Source organism: Lithobates pipiens, unplaced genomic scaffold (assembly GCF_037356315.1).
Source record: "Lithobates pipiens isolate NorthernLeopardFrog02 unplaced genomic scaffold, aLitPip1_a1.2 Scaffold_18, whole genome shotgun sequence".
Lineage (NCBI taxonomy): Eukaryota > Metazoa > Chordata > Amphibia > Anura > Ranidae > Lithobates > Lithobates pipiens.
This window is the reverse complement of record NW_027507758.1, coordinates 554,897,781-554,919,507: the sequence shown is the minus strand read 5'-3', so window position 1 is coordinate 554,919,507 and position 21,727 is coordinate 554,897,781. Positions and strand designations below refer to the sequence as shown.

Here is a 21,727-nt window from a genome sequence, read left to right as displayed (position 1 = left end):
GGGATCACTTCCTCCTCCGCTCTGTGACTGAGCGCAGCACATCCTGGAATCACGGAGCTACGCGCTAGGCTCCGCCCCTGGCTCCGCCCACCTGGCCTCCTTAAAGCGGCCCTGATCTTCCCTAAAGACGGCAACTGTGCAGTCCAGCACATGTCATGCCATCCCTGCGCCCACCCCCTACGGCTGCTAGCTCCGGGACTCTCTTGACATCTGTAGGACTCTAAGCCCAGTGTATTATAAACCTTTTACTCCTCCAAATACCCTTAACCACTTCCCGTAACCCACCTTAAACAAACGACTGGACTACATATGGATTAAATGGCCATCCGGCCGTATTTTATTTAACAAATCTGTTTCATAAATAACATAAATAACTTTAAAATAATCGTAAACCTTCCCAGCCTTTAAACGGGTCATGGGTACTAGCATAATAACATACTGGTCACTGCGAACGGCTTTTGAACTTTGACCTCTTGACCTCCAGACGGAAACCCCTGTCTCGGAGGCTATACCTAAATCGTCGCAGTGACCTACCCCTTTTAACCCTTCCAGGTTAGCCCCTCGTAACCTGGAAGTACCAATAAACCAACCCCATCCATGGATGGGTACAACAGTTTACTACTCGTACCTCCCATTATTACTTTAAAACTGCCAAAGAACCGCCACAGCCCGAAAGGGGTAAAGCCTTGCAAGCCTGCAAGCCTAACGTCCACAGATCCGTCCCGACGTCATTCAAATGAACGCCATCACCCCGTAAATACCTCCACGTTTCCATTTCTAATTCCCTATGTCTGACTGCAAGGCCCCCATTCCTGATGAAGAACCTGCTGACCTCCTTGTTGACCTTCACCCTGGCCCTGTCCACCTTCTTGTCCGATAAGGCCCACCTCCAAGCCATCCTGCCAACCATGTCCGACCATACCATAACCATATTAGGGTAAGCAGCCTTCAATCGTAAAAAATCGCATTTTATGTCCCGGATAAGATCCCTCATCGACCTGGCCCCCATGTCATTGCCCCCCACATGAAAAAGCAACACATTGGGTGACCTGTCCAGTCGTGAGAACCTATGCACTTCTCCAAGCACCCTGTTCCACCTCATGCCAGGGATCCCAATCCAACGAACTTGCGCCTCCTGCCTCGGTATGCGAAGCTGCCTGCCGTTCGGCCGCATATCCGCTCTCTTTGCTCCCCAAAAAACGTATGAATGGCCCAGTATCCACACCAAGCCCACTTCATAACCTGAGGAGAAATAAAAATTAACACATATGAAAAACCACTAATAAACCCATCTGAACCCCCAGCCCCAAAACTTGAAACGAGGAAAAGTGCATTAATCTAACATCTGCGGACGGACATACAATTTAAACCTGTCCGAGTCCCACCTCCCAATTCGCCTAACCGCCTCGACACCCAACCCCGCTCTAGAAGCCTCGGTAGCAGCCCCAATCCTGAAGGAGTGAGAGGAAAAATTGGTCGGGTCAAAACCCGCCGCCACCACGCACTTACGAAAAACAGTCACAAACTGAAACTTGGACAGGTAAGTGCCATCCAGATGTATTAGGAATGGAGCCGAGACCGCCGGCCGCACCGCCAGGAAGCTTTCCACAGCCCTAACAGGGCAGAGTGCCACTTCCCCTATCCTGGCCAACCCCAGTAGCAACCCCCTACCCTCCTGGTCAGTCTTAGACCGCCGAATCAGGATTCTAACCCCAGCCTGTCCCAGTGCCACATCATCCCGCGCCAAACCCCCCGCAACCCGTTTTGACGGGCTGACCAGTTCACTAATCCGTAACGCCCCAAAAAAGGCGAGGGCAAAAGCCACCCAGAAAAGCGTTCGCTCATAGTCCGAACGACAAACCCCCACCACAGCCCAACTTAGGGCACGAAGAAGTTCAAAAGAGACTGGTCGCCTCCCGTCCCTCCTCTTTTGCGCCTGCCTATAGCCTTTCACTGCTTGTCTTAGCCAGAATTCCTTCGTGAAGTCCCGCTGACCCTGCCATTTAAACAAAAAAGCCAGCCCAGCCAATTTCCAATCAATGGTGGCTGCCGATACCCCCTTATCCAGAAAACCACTAATGAAATAGAACACCGCCTGAGCCATGCCCACATCACCCGGGGCCATGCCGATAGCTGTTAAACAATCCGACCATTCACGCCACACCCTCGAGTAGGCCCCCCACGTAGCCTTACATACAGATTGCTCTATCCAGCTTGCCGCTGTTCTAGCGCAATGCTCCACAACCCCGCGGGGCAGTCGATCCCGTGATGCTCCGCCTCCGGTGCCAGTCCCCGAAACCTGTCCCACTGAAAACGAGACAGAGCATCAGCAATTGTGTTGTCAACTCCCGGCAAATGCACAGCATAGATGAAAGCATTCACCTGTGATAAGATTGGAAATTAATGGATTATAGTTCTACTTAAGTTTTGTTTAATTTTCTTTCATTTCTCTCTCTGCATTCTATGTGTACGTGTCAAAATATGTTGCAAGGTTGTAGTTTGTGGTTTTCTGTTAAACGACTGACCATCGCGTGATGTATGTTGAAATTAACTGCTTGTTACCTTATATGGAAACTTTGCTAAAACCTATACTTTTGTAACCACCCTATATAAGATAATAAAAAAGAGGAAGAAGCTGAGCACGGGACTTCATGCTCGGAGCTGATATACGGAGAACGGTCTCTGTGTCTTATTTCTTTAAGAGCTAAAATTTGGCACAGCAATATAAACTAGAAAGCAATTAAGTTGACAATTGCACCTAACAGTTTGGCGCCCGAACAGGGACCCGGCCAATGAAACTACAAGAGGTGGACGAACGGGACCGACGGAACAATCGGATCAGGCATTCTGGGAACCACAGACCAAAACCTGCGCAGGTAAGAAAAAGCTTTATTTTTCTTATATTCTGTGCTCCCCTGATTTGTGCCTATCCGTTCTGTCAGTTACTGTCCTCCTGGTGCAGAGCATCAGCCTCTGTAGTGGCGGGTCTTCAATTACTGTATATTTGGTTTATATTGCTGGAATTATTTGTTGTTTGTTGTCTGTCTGTCTTGTTGAGAAAGTGAATGAGCCTTGTCAAGGATGGTATGAGTTGGAAGGGGATTGCCGAACTAAGCAACGGAATGCGCCCTTTCGGGGGGGTCTGACGCTTATGCTTAACCTCACATCTAATTCATAAACCATAGGCGGGTTGAGAGTATAAGCCCTGTCTGCTCCATAAAGCAGGGATAAGAGTGCACGAGAGGGATCCCAGATACAAAGGGGAATAAGGTCTCCACAAGCCCGGAGATCTAGAGGGGATACCTGGCCACTTAAAGGAATGCTTGTATATGTTGTAGCCGTCAGTCTGGTTATAATATTTGTCAGTTGGCTAGCATATAAGGTAATTCGATTTCAGAAATCTCATCCAGGAGAGGTTTTTAGTATTTTTTGGCACCCTAGGAGGAAAGTAACGAGGTGCTTTTTGTAACTTTTTGAATTATATATATATCGGTACATTAAGTGTCCCACACGCTACCTAGGCACAGACTGCCAAAATGGGCCAGCTGAATACAAAGCCCCGACAGGGAACTGTGGCACACTATACTGTGCAACAGATAGTTAAAAACATCTATGGTAAAGATGGAGCGAGGGATTTGAAAAATGTCCTCCGTAAATTCAAAGTGAAAGGAGCAGCGGGTTTAGACCCAGAAGTATGGGATGAAATAAGAAAGGACAGACAGGGAGAGGTGTTAGAGAAACAATGGACGTATCAGATTGAATGCTTAATTAAGGTCTCAAATCGAGCACAGGATGAAGGGTGGAAATATAATCCAGAGTGTGACGGATGGGATATGAAAGACCGACGAATGAAACTGGTTGAGCCTAAAGTTAACCCCAAACCATCCACCCCACCCCCATATGCTGACATAGAGCGTAAGACACACAAGATATATCCTGTACTTGAGGGGAGAGGATGGGTTTGTCAGGTCTGTGGAGCACAGAACCCAGAATGGGCAATAGAATGTGTGCATTGTGGGGCACAAAAACCTCACCCAGAAACGGTAGCTCCCGTACGAACTGACACGCGTATAGTGCAAGTGAATAACCCAGATTTTGGACCAGCCAACCCAAATGCCCCACCAACTGTCACCCGTAGAATGCAGATAAGGACTTGGGCGCCTTGGTCAGCAGACACCCTTATGGCATTAATACAGAGCGCCCCAGACCCAGTAGCAAAACCAGCCGCTTTCTGCAGATTTGTAACCCAATTAATGAATACGCATGAAGCGGCCTAGCAGGACGGAGAGGACTTATGTAGACATAAAATGACTTTGACATTATTCAACCAATTTATGAATGAGATAGGTCCACATCGGCCGGCAGGACAGACTGATGCAGATGGTAACCTGTTGGGAGGGCATGTGAGACACATAGACTCAAGGGCCCCTTTTATTGCTAGATTAGAAGCTTTCTGTCAGGCAAAACAACATGAGAGGGGGTCCATATCACCCATGAAACAAATGCCAGAACAAACTGTTTCCGAATTTTACTTATCTATGGAAAGTATGATGGCAGATGAGGGATTGGATTTGGCTCTGCCAGTCACGATCCGAGCCTTCAATAGACAGTTCATGGAAGGATTAATTCCACAGATAAGTGAAAGACTGAAAGCCTGCACACCAGAGTGAGAAAGACAGATGGGTAAAAATGGGAGCAGCGCTAGGCCTTGACAATATATGGAGGGAAGGAGGCAGAATATGCCTACCTGCCTCTCTGTATCTAGCAATGGCAGCGGCAGTTCACCTACCCACCCATGTCAGTTCCAATTCCATGTATAGGATTGTGAACCAAGGATGGCTCGCCCCTGGATTCAGTAGTATTGCGAGAAACTACTGTGCAGCCTGCCAAATCTGTTTCCTGAATAATCCAGGACAGAGAGTAAAAACTCCACAGAAACACCAGGTTCGGGCCCAGTATCCCTTTCAGAGACTGCAAATTGACTATATCCAAATGCCTAAGAGCGGCCCATTTGAATTTTGTCTTGTGTGCATCGACTTATTTTCAGGCTGGCCGAAAGTTATTCAGTGAAATCAGCTACAGCAAAAGCCACAGCCAAGAAACTGATCACTGAGTTAATACCTAGGTTTGGTCTTCCTGAAACCATAGAATCAGATAGGGGAACACACTTTACAGGAGAAATCATGCAGAATGTAATGGCTATGTTAGGGGTTCAACAAAGTTTCCACACCCCTTACCACCCACAGAGTTCAGGATCAGTAGAAAGAGTAAATGGGACAATAAAGTTAAAAATACAAAAAGCTATGCAGGAGTTAAATAAACCATGGCCTGAATGCCTACCCTTAGCTTTGTTCTCCATAAGGTATACTCCAACGGGAAAAACAGGGTTATCCCCATATGAAATACTTTTTGGGAATGCACCCAGACTAGGTTTATACTTTCCACAGAGTATGCAATTGCAATGTGATAGTTTGACTGCATATGTGATACAATTACAACAGCATCTAACTAAGATCCACAAAAGTGTGTATTCTTCTCTTCCAGACCCTAACTCAATAGCAGGTACTCATTCGCTGAGCCCCGGAGATTGGGTCTATGTAAAGAAACATACCAGAAAAGCTTTAGAGCCACGGTTTGAAGGACCATATCAAGTACTGCTGACCACTCCCACATCGGTCAAGTTGGAGGGTAAAGCAGCCTGGATCCACGCATCACACTGCAAAAAGAGTCCTGAATCGAGAGAAACAGAATGACGATCTTTCTAACTATGATAATAGTGCTTGAGTGTTTTCAAACGTTTGTTTACACATGGACTCCCGGTATCAATGTAACAGTACATGAAAACAGTACTGATCTTAGATGGATAAATCAAGATAAGAGTATAACGCAATATCCTTACTATGAATGGTATACTGTAGGAAATTTCACAGTGTCAGGACAGGAGGGTCCTTTTTACATGATGCAGAATGTGGATTCACCAGTAGTGTGGATAAAAGCAAAGTCACAAGCACAAGTAAACATAACTTTCCATTGGAGGGACAATTTAACATGGCCCTTTAATAGCACACCACATAAATGTGGAGGGAAGTATTTGACAAAACACGAATGTTACTTTTTACCCCAGATTCCCAAATCTACAGGAACCAACAGAGGGGAAAGGGTCCCAGACCAGTAAGTGGAAGTGAACAATTCAATCTAACAGGTCCTATTAGTACAAATCAATCTGCAACTTATATTTGTGCAGCATGGTATTTTGTACCAAAAAGGAAATCAGGTAAAAAATAGGAGGATATATACAATGGCAACATTATGGTTTCGATATAAAGATAGAGGACACTCTACCTACCATCTTTGAATCCTCTGTATTAACTCCTATTCCTAAAACTTGCATAAATGTTTCGGTATCACAACAGAAAACAAAAATCAAATTTAATGTAACTTTTCCCCAGCTACCAGAGTGTAGGTATCGACGAGAATGGTATGATACAGTTTTGGGAGCTGCAGGAACTGGAATGGGAGTAATGAATGGGATACAGATGGAAATGATACAAAATAAGTGGAAACGTGCAGGAAGTCACATAGCTGATAGTTTAATAATCACAAGCAAATGGTTACCTACAACATTTGAAACACAAATTAGCCAGGTACAGTTAACTAAATATCTCAATATTATGGTTAATCACACAGTACTAGCTAGTTTGGAGTTGTGGAAAGCAAATCAGAAGTTCATAAATATTACTCAATGTGCTTTCTCTACACTATCTTATCACATTCAAATTAATAGAGCTCGAGATGAGCTACGATTGGGGAATTATCACACTTGGATGACCTATTTCAAGGGTTTAAATTTAGAAAATACATGGTTTGAAGTACCAGGAAAAGAAGTTGAATGTGAAGAAAGATGGTGTGCTGGAAGATTTGATGTATATAAAGTAGAAGGGATTGAGGTAATGTGTAAGTTAATAGTAATGCCACTCCTGATAGGGAAGGATCTACCTGAATTTTGGTATCCTGAGATCTATGGACATTATGTAGATACACAAAACATGACTCATGATCTAAGTCTATGTACTAAAACTAATAAGGGAATAGTTTGTGGAAGCAGTTCTCCAGTCTATGAACCTTGCTTATTGAAACATCAATCTAATATATGTAAGTTTCAGAGACTACCAGTAAGTGTAGGAAACAGATTTATGGAGATAGGACCACAACATATTTGTTTAATTACAAATGATCAGGAAACTATGGAAAGTTTAAATAAAACAGCTCCTTATTCAGGATGTGTAAAGAATGTTAAAATGCTTAAATGGCAGAATGAAACTTTCCTTTTTGAACCAGATGCACATAGAATATTCAATCAAGAATGGACGGTAGATAATCTTACTGATACTACACCTTTCATAATATCATTAGAGCCCTTACAACAAATCTTAAATGAGTCTGAAATACTTAGAAAACATATAGAGACACAGGAACATACCCTTCAAAATAATCTAATATCTGCAGTTATAGATAAAGGAAAATTAATACATTTATCCTCACAGATAAGAGCTGAAACTACCCACCATTGGTACGATGTTTTCAGTGGATGGTCACCCACAGCTACGGGTATTTTCAATTGGATGCTCAATCCGATGCTTATTCTAATTTTAGCTTTTGTATTGCTTACCATAATAAACTGTTGCTTATATAGGAAGATTAAGGCACGAACAGATAGAATGGAAAGAGAAAGATATTAAGGAACTCTAATGATAAAAAGGGTATTTTGACATCACCCCTTTTCTATTCTCTTTGCTTATAAGATGCTGGTATGGATTTGAGGGATGAGGGTAAATAGAGAAGACTTATCCTCCTCTGACAACCCGCGGTCAGGGATAGTACTCTTTGAAGTATCAGCTGTTAACTTGTTTGCAAGGACCCAGAATGGTGAAGGGTATGATGTCAAAGGGGGAAAAATGATAAGATTGGAAATTAATGGATTATAGTTCTACTTAAGTTTTGTTTAATTTCCTTTCATTTCTCTCTCTGCATTCTATGTGTACGTGTCAAAATATGTTGCAAGGTTGTAGTTTGTGGTTTTCTGTTAAACGACTGACCATCGCGTGATGTATGTTGAAATTAACTGCTTGTTACCTTATATGGAAACTTTGCTAAAACCTATACTTTTGTAACCACCCTATATAAGATAATAAAAAAGAGGAAGAAGCTGAGCACGGGACTTCATGCTCGGAGCTGATATACGGAGAACGGTCTCTGTGTCTTATTTCTTTAAGAGCTAAAATTTGGCACAGCAATATAAACTAGAAAGCAATTAAGTTGACAATTGCACCTAACACCTGTAAACACCGTAAAACCAAATGCCGAAAAAGCCTGACAACCGGCCCTGAGGCCGCCGTCAGCCGATTCACCACCTGCACCACCCCCAGATTGTCGCAATTGAACCTCACTTTCAGGTTACGAAACGCTTCCCCCCAAATTTCAACTGCCACCACAATAGGAAACAGTTCCAACAGCACCAGGTTTGTTAACAACCCCGCCTCAGACCCCTCAGACGGCCATCGTGCCGCGCACCATCGTCCCTTAAAAAACGCTCCGAACCCCGTGGAACCCGCAGCGTCCGTGAACAATTCCAGGTCAAAATTACTGATCGGGCCGGAAATCCACAGGGCCCGGCCATTAAAGGTCTCCAAAAACCCTTGCCAGACCGCCAAGTCCGCCCTGTGATCCTGATTGAGGGTCACAAAATGTTGGGGGGACCGGATACCCGATGTAGCTGCCGCCAGCCAGCGGCAGAAAACCCACCCCATGGGCATGATCCGACAGGCGAAGTTCAACTTCCCTAGCAGCGACTGCAACCGCCGCAGTTGCACTTTACGCACTCCAATCATCCCACGCAGTTCCTCCTGAAGCGACGTCAGCTTGTCCAATGGTAACCTGCACTCCATTCTCGCGGAATCAATCACGATCCCCAAAAATGTGATGCAGGCCTTGGGCCCCTCTGTCTTCCCCGGAGCCAAAGGAACTCCGAAGCGTTCCGCCAAATGTTGCAGCGTCCCCAAAAGTACCGCACACACCGTGGTGCCCGCCGGGCCAACACATAGGAAGTCGTCCAAATAATGGTCTACCGAGTTGATGCCCGACACGTCACGGACAGCCCACTCCAAAAATGAGCTGAATTGCTCAAAAAAGGCGCAAGAAATAGAACGCCCCATAGGAAGGCATTGATCCACATAAAACCCCCCCTCCCATGTGCAGCCAAGAAGTCTAAAACTGTCCGGGTGCACAGGAAGCAGACGAAAGGCCGATTCAACGTCCGACTTTGCCATCAAGGCCCCCCGGCCGTAGCGCCGCACCCAAGCGATCGCCGCATCAAAAGAAGTGTATGTCACCGCACACTCCTCCGGGGGGATAGTGTCGTTCACAGAACCCCCTTTTGGGAACGACAAGTGCTGGATCAGCCTAAACTTGTTCGGTTCCTTCTTCGGCACCACACCGAGAGGCGAAACCACCAGGTCTGGGAAAGGCGCCTCCCTGAATGGGCCGGCCATGCGGCCCAAGGACACCTCCTTGCCAAGTTTTTCAGCAACAACAGCTGAGTGTTGTAATGCGGACTTCAAATTCTTAGCCAGGGGCGGAACCGAGGTCAAAGTACAGGGGATCTTGAAACCGGAAGTAAAACCGTCTTCCAACAATTTTGCTCCCGCCCGATCGGGGTATCTACTGAGGAAAGGCAACATCCTTTCCACCCGCACTGGCGTCGTCCCTCTTATGCGCAATATCTCCGGGAAGCCCGCCCCCCTTCTTGAAACACTTGGAGAGCGCGTGAGTACCCCCGCACACGGAGCATAAGTGCTTGAACTGACAGTTGGCCCCAAACTTACAGGTGCCTGCGTTAAACTGCCAGCAAAAACGCCAACGTTTTTCGGTCGGCTGCCCTGAGGTTGTCGAACTTCCGACCCCCGGCTGAAAAAACGGGTTGGGAGCCCGCGCCGCTGTCATGAGCTTCATCCACAGGCTAATATCCTTGTGATCCCAGCGAAGAGACGGTCGGACTGCCATACGTTGTCTAAACTGCTCATCATAACGAAGCCAAGCCGTACCACCATACGTCCTGTGCGCTTCGCTGATGGCTTCCAAATACACGAATAGCGCCGAACAGTGTTCCGGAGTCCGTTCTCCCACGACGCTCGCCAGCATGGCGAATGCCTGTAGCCAGTTGGCAAATGTGCGTGGAATTAACCTGTACCGACGCTTCTCCTCATCCTCTTTCTTCCGCTCCTCGGGCTTCAACCTATCCAGGTTGAACTTCTCCAGCGGCAACAAGGTGAAAATCTCGATGTACTCACCTTTCCAAATCTTCTCTTTCACCTCTGTCTTCAGGTGTGCTCCGAGCGGGCCCTCGAAGCAGACGTACACCTCACTCTTTGCCGCATCCGCCAAACGGACCAATTCAGCCGTCTTGTCAGCCGGTTTAACCGTGCCCCCATAAGCTGGGGCCCCGGCCAGGGTTGCTAATGGCTCAACCACCGACACCCCCGTGGAACTGGCGGGGGCGGCCTGCACCCCAGTCACCCCTCCAGCTGTGCCGGACACAGGCGTATGCGCCTGGGACCATGCGTGAGCTGGCCTGCCCGCACCCAGCTGTTCAAACCGTTGCACTAAATCCTTGAGTCCCTGCAACAAACCCCCCAGGGCCTCCTGACCCGCCTGACCGCACTCCCTCTCCCCTGCCACAAGGAGGTCCGCCCCGGGCCCCACAGCCCCGACTCCACCCCTGGCAGCTGTACCCTGTGGGCTACCCCGTGCAAGTAAATCCTGTAACAAGGAAGAAAAAATATTAGTAGAAGCACACTCACCGGGCTGCCCAGGACTGGGCCTTGCAGCCGCCTCATTCGGACCCACCGCCGCCGACCGAACCTGGTCGTCCCCTCCGTCCGACTCTGACAGTTCCCCTTCGGACCTTCCGCTATCGACCTCCAGCTCCCTGCGAGGAGCGCGAACTCCAGATGCACCAGCTCCCCCGTCCTCGGATCTGCGGTGTATGGGGCGCGACTCCCTCCTTCCGTGGCTGCCCGCCGCGCTCACCCGTGGCGGCGAAGCGCTCCTCCGCCTCCCGTCCGGCCGGCTGCTCCTCTCCGGGGTCACCTCGGAGGCCCCCCCGGCGGCATGGCGCCCCCTATGCCCGCCTCTGGGCTGCCTGGGACTGGGGGCCGCGCGTACGGGCAGGACCCCCACCCGCTCAACGACCTGCTCCCGCCACCTGGGCTGGCTGTTGCCACCCGCACTGCTTGTGTCCTTTTGCCGCCCCATGCATTGGCGCCTGGCCGGGGGCGCCGAGCTCTGTGAAGCCCCGGTCTCTCCCAACGCAGCCGCCTGGCCTCTCCTTAGCCCACTCCTCCCAGCTGACCTGGAGGCCCTCTGGCCAGAGGAGGCCGCCACCTCAAGGGTCTGTGAGGTCCCCGCCGATCCACCGTCCCCCCCAGGAGTGCCGTGCGCCCTGTGATGGAGCCCCCCGGGTCGGCCTCTGGGCTGTACCGCTCAGGTGGCCTGGATCGCCGCGCCCGAGGTGTAGCCAGCGCTCCCCCACTGGCTGCCGCCTCCCCCTCAGCCGCCATGGCCGCTATCTGGGCCCTGAGCCACGTGGCGCCCCGACTGGCTACCACCGACCGCAAGTCCTCTAAGAAGTTGTCACCTGCCGCCATGGTCACGAGTGCCGCCGTGCTGTGCTGCGCTGAGCGGGAGGGTCCGATCACTTCCTCCTCCGCTCTGTGACTGAGCGCAGCACGTCCTGGAATCACGGAGCTACGCGCTAGGCTCCGCCCACCTGGCCTCCTTAAAGCGGCCCTGATCTTCCCTAAAGACGGCGACTGTGCAGTCCAGCACATGTCATGCCGTCCCTGCGCCCACCCCCTACGGCTGCTAGCTCCGGGACTCTCTTTATTAATGTTTTGTGTGTTCTGCATGTTTACATGAATATGATAAACCCTAAGCACAGCAAAATGTTTTTATATTCTCACTTTGCTTCTTTGCCATTTGTTTATTAGTGAGTTTTTTACTGCAGCTGGAGTTTGACGATCAGTTCTTTTATCCAAAGGCGCTAAAGTTTATATTTTTCGGTCCCCAGCAGCATATAATAAAAATAATAATAATAATAGTAATAATCTGGTGCAGCTCTGCAAAAAACGAGTGGGCTTCCAGTTTTTTTTTTTGTCAAAACTTAACTGAGCAAGCTAAAGTTAGAAGCTTGGCGGGGCTCTGTGGCTTACGCATGCATTTGCAAATGTGTGCAGACTAAACCCCTGTTTTTAACGCATATTGTTAAGGCGCATACACACGATCAGACTTTCTGACAACAAACATGCAAATTAGCTGTTTTGAAGCAACGTCCGACCGTGTGTACGCTCCATCGGACAAACTTTTTTGGTTTTCATCGGACTTTTGTTGGCTGTGCGAACGGACAAACTTTCTGACAACAAAAGTCCGATGGAGCAAAGTCTGATCATGTGTACAGAAAACCATAGGACTTTTGTACAAAGTACAAACAGGCATGCTCAGAACCAATGCAAAAGATCAGACAACATTACAGAAGTTGACCAAAGGTGGCGGTAAAGAGCAGAAAAACCACGTGATTTTGTGAAAGTTGGCTGAAAAAGTCCTGCTGTGTGTATGCAATACAATTTCAGGGCCGACGCCCTTTGTACAAAAATCCAAGGGAAAGTTTGTACAAAGTCCTATCGTGTGTATGAGGCTTTAGACAGGTTAATTGGTTGTCTGTGGGCTGGTGGTAAGCAAAGCTTGGTTTTTTCCTCGGTTTATCATTGGGTTTGTTTGTATCTAAAGTTAGAAGCTTATTGGTTACCATGCACAGCTGCACCACATGTTCCACTCTCCAGTCAACCTTAATGCAGCCACCACATCTAAAGCTGGCCATACATGGATATTTAGATGGTTTGGCAGGAAAATGTAAATTTTGATTAATGTATGGCTGTTCCCGTTCATGAGAAGCCAACCTATCAATCGACTTTTCAAGAATGGGACTGTTTGAAAATTTCAGTTTCATCAGCACTAATCTGTGTACTCTTATGACGGAAAAGTGGGGGAGTCAGAATAAAATAACACATCCTGGAGGATTCCCCCTTCCACACCGAACGAAAAAGGTAACCATGTATGAGCAGCTTTAGGCCAGTTAAACACTTTTTCTTGCCATAGCCTTAATACAAATGTTCTTCTGGGAGTTGTAGGTTGAAAGCAGAACTTTTTTCACACTTAAAGTGTTTTTTTTATTTATTAAAATAATAAATGTATCATGCTTACCTGCTCTGTGCAATGATTTTGTACGGAGCAGCCCTGATCCTCTTCTTCTCGGGTCCCATGCAGGCGCTTTTGCTCCTCCCTCCAAGTGCCCCCATACTTGCTCTGTAGGGCACTCATTCGTGCTGGCTCCCGGGCCACCTCTGTGTGCCTATGGGACACACAAGGCATGGGGCAGTCCCGTCCCCACTCCCTCCTCACTGGCTGTGATTTGCAGACCCGCTGCTGTGTCTTAGCCAATGAGGAGCAAGAGACCTGGGAGAGCTGCTTCTCTCGTTTACAGCACTGGACTCGGGCTCAGGTAAGTATTAGAGGAGCTGCACACTGAATACATGAAAGTGAAAAAAAACCTTCACCTTTTACAATCACTTTAATTTAAAGTTATATTAATACTTTGCTTTTTTTTTTATTTTTTATTTTTTTTAAATAACTAAACTTGTCATACTTACCTGCTCTGTGCATTGGCTTTGCACAGAGTAGCTCTGAACCTTTTTTTGTTCGGGTCCCCTGCCAATGCTCCTGGCTCCTCTCCCTCAAGCAATGCCCCCAGAGAAAGCCTCTTGACGTTGGGGCACCGCTGCATGCTCGCCCCCAAGCCGCTGCTCTATGCATCCACAAGACACATAGAGCCACTGCTCAGCCCTGCCTCCCCCTTAAGGCCCATACACACGATAAGACTTTCTGACAACAAACATGCAAATTAGCTGTTTTGGAGCAACATCCGACCGTGTGTACGCTCCATCGGACAAACTTTTTTGGTTTTCATCGGACTTTTGATGGCTGTGCGAACGGACAAACTTTCTGGCAACAAAAGTCCGATGGAGCAAAGTCTGATCGTGTGTACAGAAAACCATAGGACTTTTGTACAAAGTACAAACAGGCATGCTCAGAACCAATGCAAAAGATGAGACAACAATACAAAAGTTGACCAAAGGTGGCGGTAAAGAGCAGAAAAACCACGTGATTTGGTGAAAGTTGGCTGAAAAAGTCCTGCTGTGTGTATGCAATACAAGATCAGGGCCGACACCCTTTGTACAAAAATCCAAGGGAAAGTTTGTACAAAGTCCTATCCTGTGTATGAGGCTTTACACTCTCCTCATTGGCTGTGACTGAGAGCAGTGGAGGCCAATGGGCTTCAGCTGCTGTCTCAGCCAATGAGGACTGAGAGTCTAGATACCACCCAGACTATTGTGAATATCCCTGGATCAAAGGGGGCTCAGGTAAGGATTAGGGGGCTGGGGTGCCGCACACAGAAGGTTTTTTACCTTCATGCATAGTACTACAGAACTTATCGCCAATCACCAAATGACGGGAGCAAATAAAAGTGAAAAGCCTGGGAAGACACAGGGAGTTTGAAGGAGACTTTGCAAGTGGAAAGAGCATGGGAGTTTGTGTCCAGCCTGTTCTGCACTGGACAGGGTTTGTCAGGGACATGCTAGCCATGGCACAACAGCTGCTCAGAGGCAAAATTCTACAGGGGCCCATCCTGCCAGGCACAAAAATATGTGTATGCCAATGCGCAAGCATGAACACGCATGGGCACGCACACGTGCCAATAAGCTTGGCGCCAAATACCATGTAGGGGTGCAGCAGATGAACTGGTACTTTTCTGTCTGATCTACAGCTGTAACTGTGAACCTGAAACCTGATCCTATTGACTCCTGTGTTTGACCCAGCTTGCCTTTGACTCTGTTGTACCTCTCTTATCCTAACCCTGGCCTGTATCTGGACTTTGGCCTTGCTTGTTGTATTATCTGCCTGAACTTACGTTGCCTGCTGTCTATGCCTGCATCTGACCATCTGTTGCCAACCCGGCTTGTCTGACCACACATCCGGTACCTCCCACTATCTGCTACCTTCAGCCAAGCATCTGCTGACCTATCTATGTCTGCTTACCTTACCCTTACACCACCGCTCTCTTGAGGCCACTGTTGCAATATTGTACAAGGGGCCTTCCTCTGCTCCTCAGGCTCAACCGTTAGGTACATGACAGGATTGGGCTGAAAAGTACAGACTATCTAAGAGAGCGGAGGAAGAATCTATTCAGCAGAACACCACACTTAGGAGGCTGCTCCGTGGAGATGTTTTCAGCTGCAGGAGTGCATGGGTCGCATGCATCACTGCACATCTTGAGTTAAAGGGGCCCCCCACAGAAGAACATATATTACTTCATTGGATTTTCACAAGAGGACTGGTGAGATGGTCACTGGCCCACACATCATTGCTATTAGTTACATTTCGTTCTTCTTGCCAGCCAGGCCTGTTAAGGGTTCAAACACTCTTCAACAATGGCCCATATTAGAGGCAAGTATGCTGCCCTTCATTACTCCAAGCTGCCATTGCTTGTTTGTTCTCATGATTACTGCCTGCAGGTTGCTGAACTGGGTTAACCCTTTGCTGCCTGCTAGGCAGAATTCTCTCTCTGCAGCTGCATCTGTGTTTGCTCAGGCCATTTAAAAAGGGAGCTTTTGCTGCCCAAGTTCAAGCTCAACTAGTGAAGTGAAGCACGGTGATAATTTTACATCTCCTCTTAAAGTGACTGTTGCTAACAACTTCATATGTCGAAGAAACCGTTAACACAACCTTATCTCTTAATGTGAACTGTTCCAATTGCCTTATGTCTTAAAGTGGCCTGTGCCTAAAACTTTCATCCGAAAGGGAACTATCCTGTTCATTCCAACTCTTAAAGAGACAGCACCTTGTATCGTGTGCCAACTTAAGGGCCCCAACTAAGCCAGCAGAAGAACCAACTATCATTGGTCTGCAGGTGTTCTAGTAGAATTTTTCCAAGCATAAACCTAGACTCCCCTGACTAAGACCTGCAAGTGAGCTAGCCAGTTTAATTCCTTGACATCAATACACATCTCAATTGGGGAGTGATCTCCCAGTAAGAGGGCTATTATTTATACCCTCAGTCCTGCAGGACAGGTGGCCACACTTTAAGGCTTCACGTACACTACACCTCCTAAACCTGAGTTTAGGAGGTTTTTGCATTTTTTTGTCAAGGCAACTCAACTCCATAAAAACCTATGTGTCCATATACACATGGGATTTTAGAATCGTTTAGGAGCTGCTGCGGTAAGTGGAGGTTCAACCTCCCTCTTCTGAAAGAAAAAGAATCGCATTCAGGATAGAAAAGTTTTGGCTGCCAGACACAAAACACGTTTTGCATTTTCCCATGGCTGGTGGTCATATTAGGCTATGTGTACATGAAGCCTAAAGAGTATTTGACTGTACTGTATTGTAGTTGTGTTGATTCATTTTGCTACTGTTTAACCTCTTTAAACTATTGAATTGCCTTATCATTTGCTTCTTATTGCTACCAATACAAACTGGCTACTTCTTTTATCACAATTGTTGTGTATTTTTCTTGTTGGTGAGAGATTCCATTTTGGGCCAAGAAAAGAGCAGAGGACCCAAAGCTACCAGCAGATCCTTGGGGGGGGGGGGGGGGTAGTGGCATTTGACTACCAGTCTCAAGTAGATTTCTTACAGCTTGTGGCAGGAAGTAGAAGCCATAATGCATGATGAAGCCCTCAGTACAGGGAGTTATGGGGGTGGAGGCTCAGCTAAATACCATAGGTGCATCACTGAACAGACAAACTGCACCTCCTTATTAAACTCTATCAAAGGTGAGCAATGAGATGGACCACAGGTAAAATTGCCATCTGGTCGGTCAAAATGGGTCTTGTTGGCATTGTTATTAATAGAAAACAGATAATAAAGTTGGTGTTCCTTTACAGAAAAGGAGGCAACCTTAGCCACAGAAACGAATAGTATGTCCATGTTTTGCAACAACAATGTAGTCAGGAGGGTAAGCAGGTAAAAGGCTACACTAGTAGAACAAATATAAATACAGTGCCTTGAAAAAGTATTTATACCCCTGCTGAAGAAAAGCATCCCCCACAACATGATGCTGCCACCAACATGTTTCACAGTGGGGATGGTGTGTTGTGGCTGATGTGCAGTGTTCGTTTTCACGCCACACATAGCGTTTTTCTTTTAGGCCAAATAGTTAAATTTTTGTCTCGTCTGACGCGAGCACCTTCTTCCACATGTTTGCTGTGTCTCCCACATGGCTTCTTGCAAACTGCAAATGGGACTTCTTATGGCTTTCTTTCAACAATGGCTTTCTTCTGGCCACTCTTCCATAAAGACCAGATTTGTGGAGTGCATGACTAATAGATGTCCTATGGACATTCTCCCACCTGAGCTGTGGGTCTCTGCAGCTTCTCCAGAGTTCCCATGGGCCTCTTGGCTGATTAATGCTCTCCTTGCCCGGCCTGTCAGTTTAGGTGGACAACCATGTCTTGGTAGGTTTGCAGTTGTGCCATACTCTTTCCATTTTTGGATGATGGGTCGAACCGTGCTCAGTGAGATGTTCAAAGCTTGGGATATTTTTTTATAACCTAACCCTGCTTTAACCACTTCAGCCCTGGAAGATTTTACCCCATTCCTGACCAGAGCACTTTTTACAATTTGGCACTGCGTCGCTTTACTGAGAATTGCGCGGTCATGCGATATGCTATGTGAGTCCTTTTTTCCTACAAATAGAGCTTTCTTTTGGTGGTATTTGATCACCTCTGTGTTTTTTTGAAAAAAAACAAAACAATATTTTTTTACTTTTTGCTTTGATAAATATCCCTCAAATTAAAAAAAAATAATAATTTCTTCAACAGTTCAACATATATATTCTTTTACATATTTTTGGTAAAAAAATTGCAATAAGTGTATATTGATTGGTTTGCACAAAAGTTATAGCGTCTACAACCTATAAGAAAGATTTATGGCATTTTCATGGCCTTTTTTAATTTTTTACTAGTAATGGCGGTGATCTGTGATTTTTAGCAGTATTGTGGCATTGCGGCGGACAGATCAGACACTTTTGACAGATTTTTGGGGCCATTGACATTTACACAGCTATCAGTGCTATAAAAATGCACTGATTACTGTGTAAATGTCACTGGCAGGGAAGGGGTTAACACTAGGGAGTGATCAAGGGGTTAAATGTGTGTTCCCGCAGCGTGTTCTAACTGTATGGAAATGTGACTTACTAGGTGGGGAGACATATCGTTGTTCCTACTTAGTATTCCTACTTAGCCCTGACAGCACAGGGATTTGTGTGTTTACACACACAAATCCCCATGCTGGGGCTCGTGCACATGAACGTGATCTCGCGCAGCTGGCGGCCATTGTGCCCGTTGACCACGTGCACTCGGGTCCTCTGCAGCCACTAAGGGGAGGGACATATCCATATGGCATTTCACCCAGAAGAGCCATTGTGCTGCAGTATATCTGCGATTGCTGGTCGGGAACCGGTTAAACTTCCCCACCACGTTATCCCTGACCTGTAAGGTGTTTTCCTTGGCCTTCATGATGCTGTTTGTTCACTAATGTTCCCTAACAAACCTCTGAGGGCTTCAAAGAACTACTGTATTTATACTGAGATTAAATTAAACACAGGTAGACTCTATTTACTAATTAGGTGACTTCTGAAAGCAATTGCTTTCACTAAATTTTAGTAATGAGTATCAGAGTAAAGAGGGATGAATACAAATATACACCACACTTTTCAGATATTAATTTGTAAAAAAAAAAAGTTGAAAAGTATTTATAATTTTCCTTCCACTTCACGTGCCACTTTATGTTGGTTTATCACATTCAATCCCAATAAAATACCTTTACGTTTTTGGTTATAACATGACAAAATGTGGAAAATGTCAAGGGGTATGAATACTTAAAGGCACTGTAAATCATGCAAGGCATTTACTTACGTATGCAGTATTGTTGCGATGAAAAGGTGGTGATACAAATACAGCTTCCACTGACGCATGGTCCAGGTGTTCCTAGGCAGTCCAAATTTTGATCACAGGAGCAATTTGCGTGGGTTTGATTGAAAGTACAGGCTAAAAGAAAAAGACAATTATTTGGGAAATTATTATTATTACTATACATGATTTATATAGCGCCAACAGTTTACGCAGCACTTTACAATATAAAAGGAGACAATACAGTTATAATACAATAAAATACAAGAGGATTAAGAGGGCCCTGCTCAGAAGAGCTTACAATCTAATAGGGTGGGCCAGGTGGTACAAAAGGTTGGAATTGTGGGGAATGAGCTGATGGAAATGGTAAAAGATTAGTTTGACATTGTATTTTTGCAATGTACCTGCCTACCCAAAAAAATGTATATTTGCTATTTGAAGAAAAACACATAGGCAAGTATTTTCTGAAAAAAAATCACAATTTATTTTCCATCATATAAACAAAATAAAGATGAAGGCAACGCTGGAGAAAGTGCTTTAATTTGCGAAGCCTTTGGCCCCCAAGGCACACATCAACTTTGTGGCTCAAAAACTTGGTATCTTGAGAAGTCCATATGGAAAAGAGGTCAATCTGGTCGAGGAATCCCAGAGAACAGGAACAGCAGCAGATGACATATATGTACCCAGGCTGTGGTACTACAACAGGCTGCGTGTTCTGTCAGATCAGACTAAAGCCAGGCAATCGCTTTTTTGTCTTCCGTACAGCCTTCCCTGCAGCCTTCCCTGGAGGCTGTGGATCTGGAGGTGGACTTGTGGCAGGAGGAGGAAGAGGAGGATGGGGGAGCGCACACAGGTGGTCGTCATCAGTTATTTCGCCACTCAACCTCTTGTGGATGGTTGCAAATATGATTTTCTCACATTTGCGCCGTTGGTCCTCTTCCATTTAACCACTTACAGACCGGACCATTTTGCTGGTCAAAGACCGGACCACTTTTTGCGATTCGGCATTGCGTCGCTTTAACTGACAATTGCTAATGACACTGGCATGGAAGGGGTTAACATCAGGGGCGATCAAAGGGTTAAACATGTCCCTTGGGAGTGCTTTCTAACTGTGGGTGATGTGTTTTGACTGGAGAAAAACAGAGATCTATGTTTCTGCTTAGCAGAAACACATGATCTCCATTTTTCCCTCTGACAGAATGGCCATCTGCCTTGTTTACATAGGCAGACCACCGTTCTGCCTCCCCTCAGAATGATCAGCAGGTCCCAACGGACATCGTGTCCACTCACAGCAAGAGCGGCACTCTGGTAGCACACGCGCACGCGCCAGAGCCGAAGAAAAGAATCACATGGTATGTGATTTTGCGCTTAACCACTTCAGCCCCGGACCATTTTGCTGGTCAAAGATCAGACCACTTTTTGCGATTCGGCACTGCATCGCTTTAACTGACAATTGCGGGGTCGTGCGACGTGGCTCCCAAACAAAATTGACGTCCTTTTTTTCCCACAAATAGAGCTTTCTTTTGGTGGTATTTGATCACCCCTGTGGTTTTTATTTTTTGCGCTATAAACAAAAATAGAGCGACAATTTTGAAAAAAACGCATTATTTTTTACTTTTTGTTATAATAAATAACCCCCCAAAAAAAAAAAATAATATATATATATATATATATATATATATATATAAAAAATTCCCTCAGTTTAGGCCGATACGTATTCTTCTACATATTTTTGGTAAAAAAAATCGCAATAAGCGATTATTGATTGGTTTGTGCAAAAGTTATAGCGTTTACAAAATAGGAGATAGTTTTATGGCATTTTTATTAATATTTTTTTTTTACTAGTAATGGCGGCGATCAGCGATTTTTATTGTGACCGCAACATTACGGCGGACACATGGGACATTTTTGACACATTTTTGGGACCATTGTCATTTATACAGCAATCACTGCTATATAAATGCAGTGACTCCTGTGTAAATGACACTGGCAGTGAAGGGGTTAACCAGTGGGTGGCAGTGTAGGGGTTAAGTGTTCCTAGGGGTGTGTTACTAACTGTGGGGGGCTGGGCTTTCATTTAGTGGACACTGATCTCTGCTCTAATCACATGGAGCAGAGATCAGCGTCACTAGTTGCTAGGCAGAATGGAGAAATGCTGTTTACAACGGCATTTCTCCATTCAGCCACCCCATGAGACGATCGCGGGTATGCCCGCGGCGATCGAGTCCGCAGGACCCACGACCGGACCCACGGGAGTCCCGACCAGCACACAAGCGTGCCACCGCCGGCGCGCTCACGATAGCAGGGCGGCATTGAAGATTGGATGTACCTGTACGCCAATATGCCTGCCCGTACCATTCTGCCGACGTACATCAGCATGCGCTGTTCGGGAACTGGTTAATGTAAATTGGAGGCTATGTAGATGCCATAGGCCTCTACAGCATCAAGGGGGGATTTCAGGGCGTCATTAGCCTCCTTGGTGAAGGCCAGTGCTGCCTCCTCTGTTTTAGTCCCCTTTCTGGGCCTTTTGTATGAAAGGCAGAGGGGAGGCACCTGAGATTGGGTGTTACTGGGCCCTGCCGCCTCCTGGCTGACACTTTCCCCCGTCTCCTCCTGTGTGCCACTTGCCAGAGCCTCGTCTTGGCTGA

General features: G+C 46.5%; 1 protein-coding gene across 5 annotated transcripts in view; it reads right to left on the bottom strand.

Moving 5' to 3' along the window:
* LOC143988961 (adhesion G protein-coupled receptor F5-like) overlaps positions 1–21,727 on the bottom strand; it is a 314,489-nt gene that overhangs the window by 223,626 nt on the left and 69,136 nt on the right. For all 5 annotated transcript variants that reach the window (XM_077488917.1, XM_077488920.1, XM_077488921.1 and 2 more), the window contains one exon: positions 19,086–19,217. In XM_077488917.1, the coding sequence (XP_077345043.1) occupies positions 19,086–19,217 (132 nt within the window). The remainder of the gene's footprint in view (positions 1–19,085; positions 19,218–21,727) is intronic.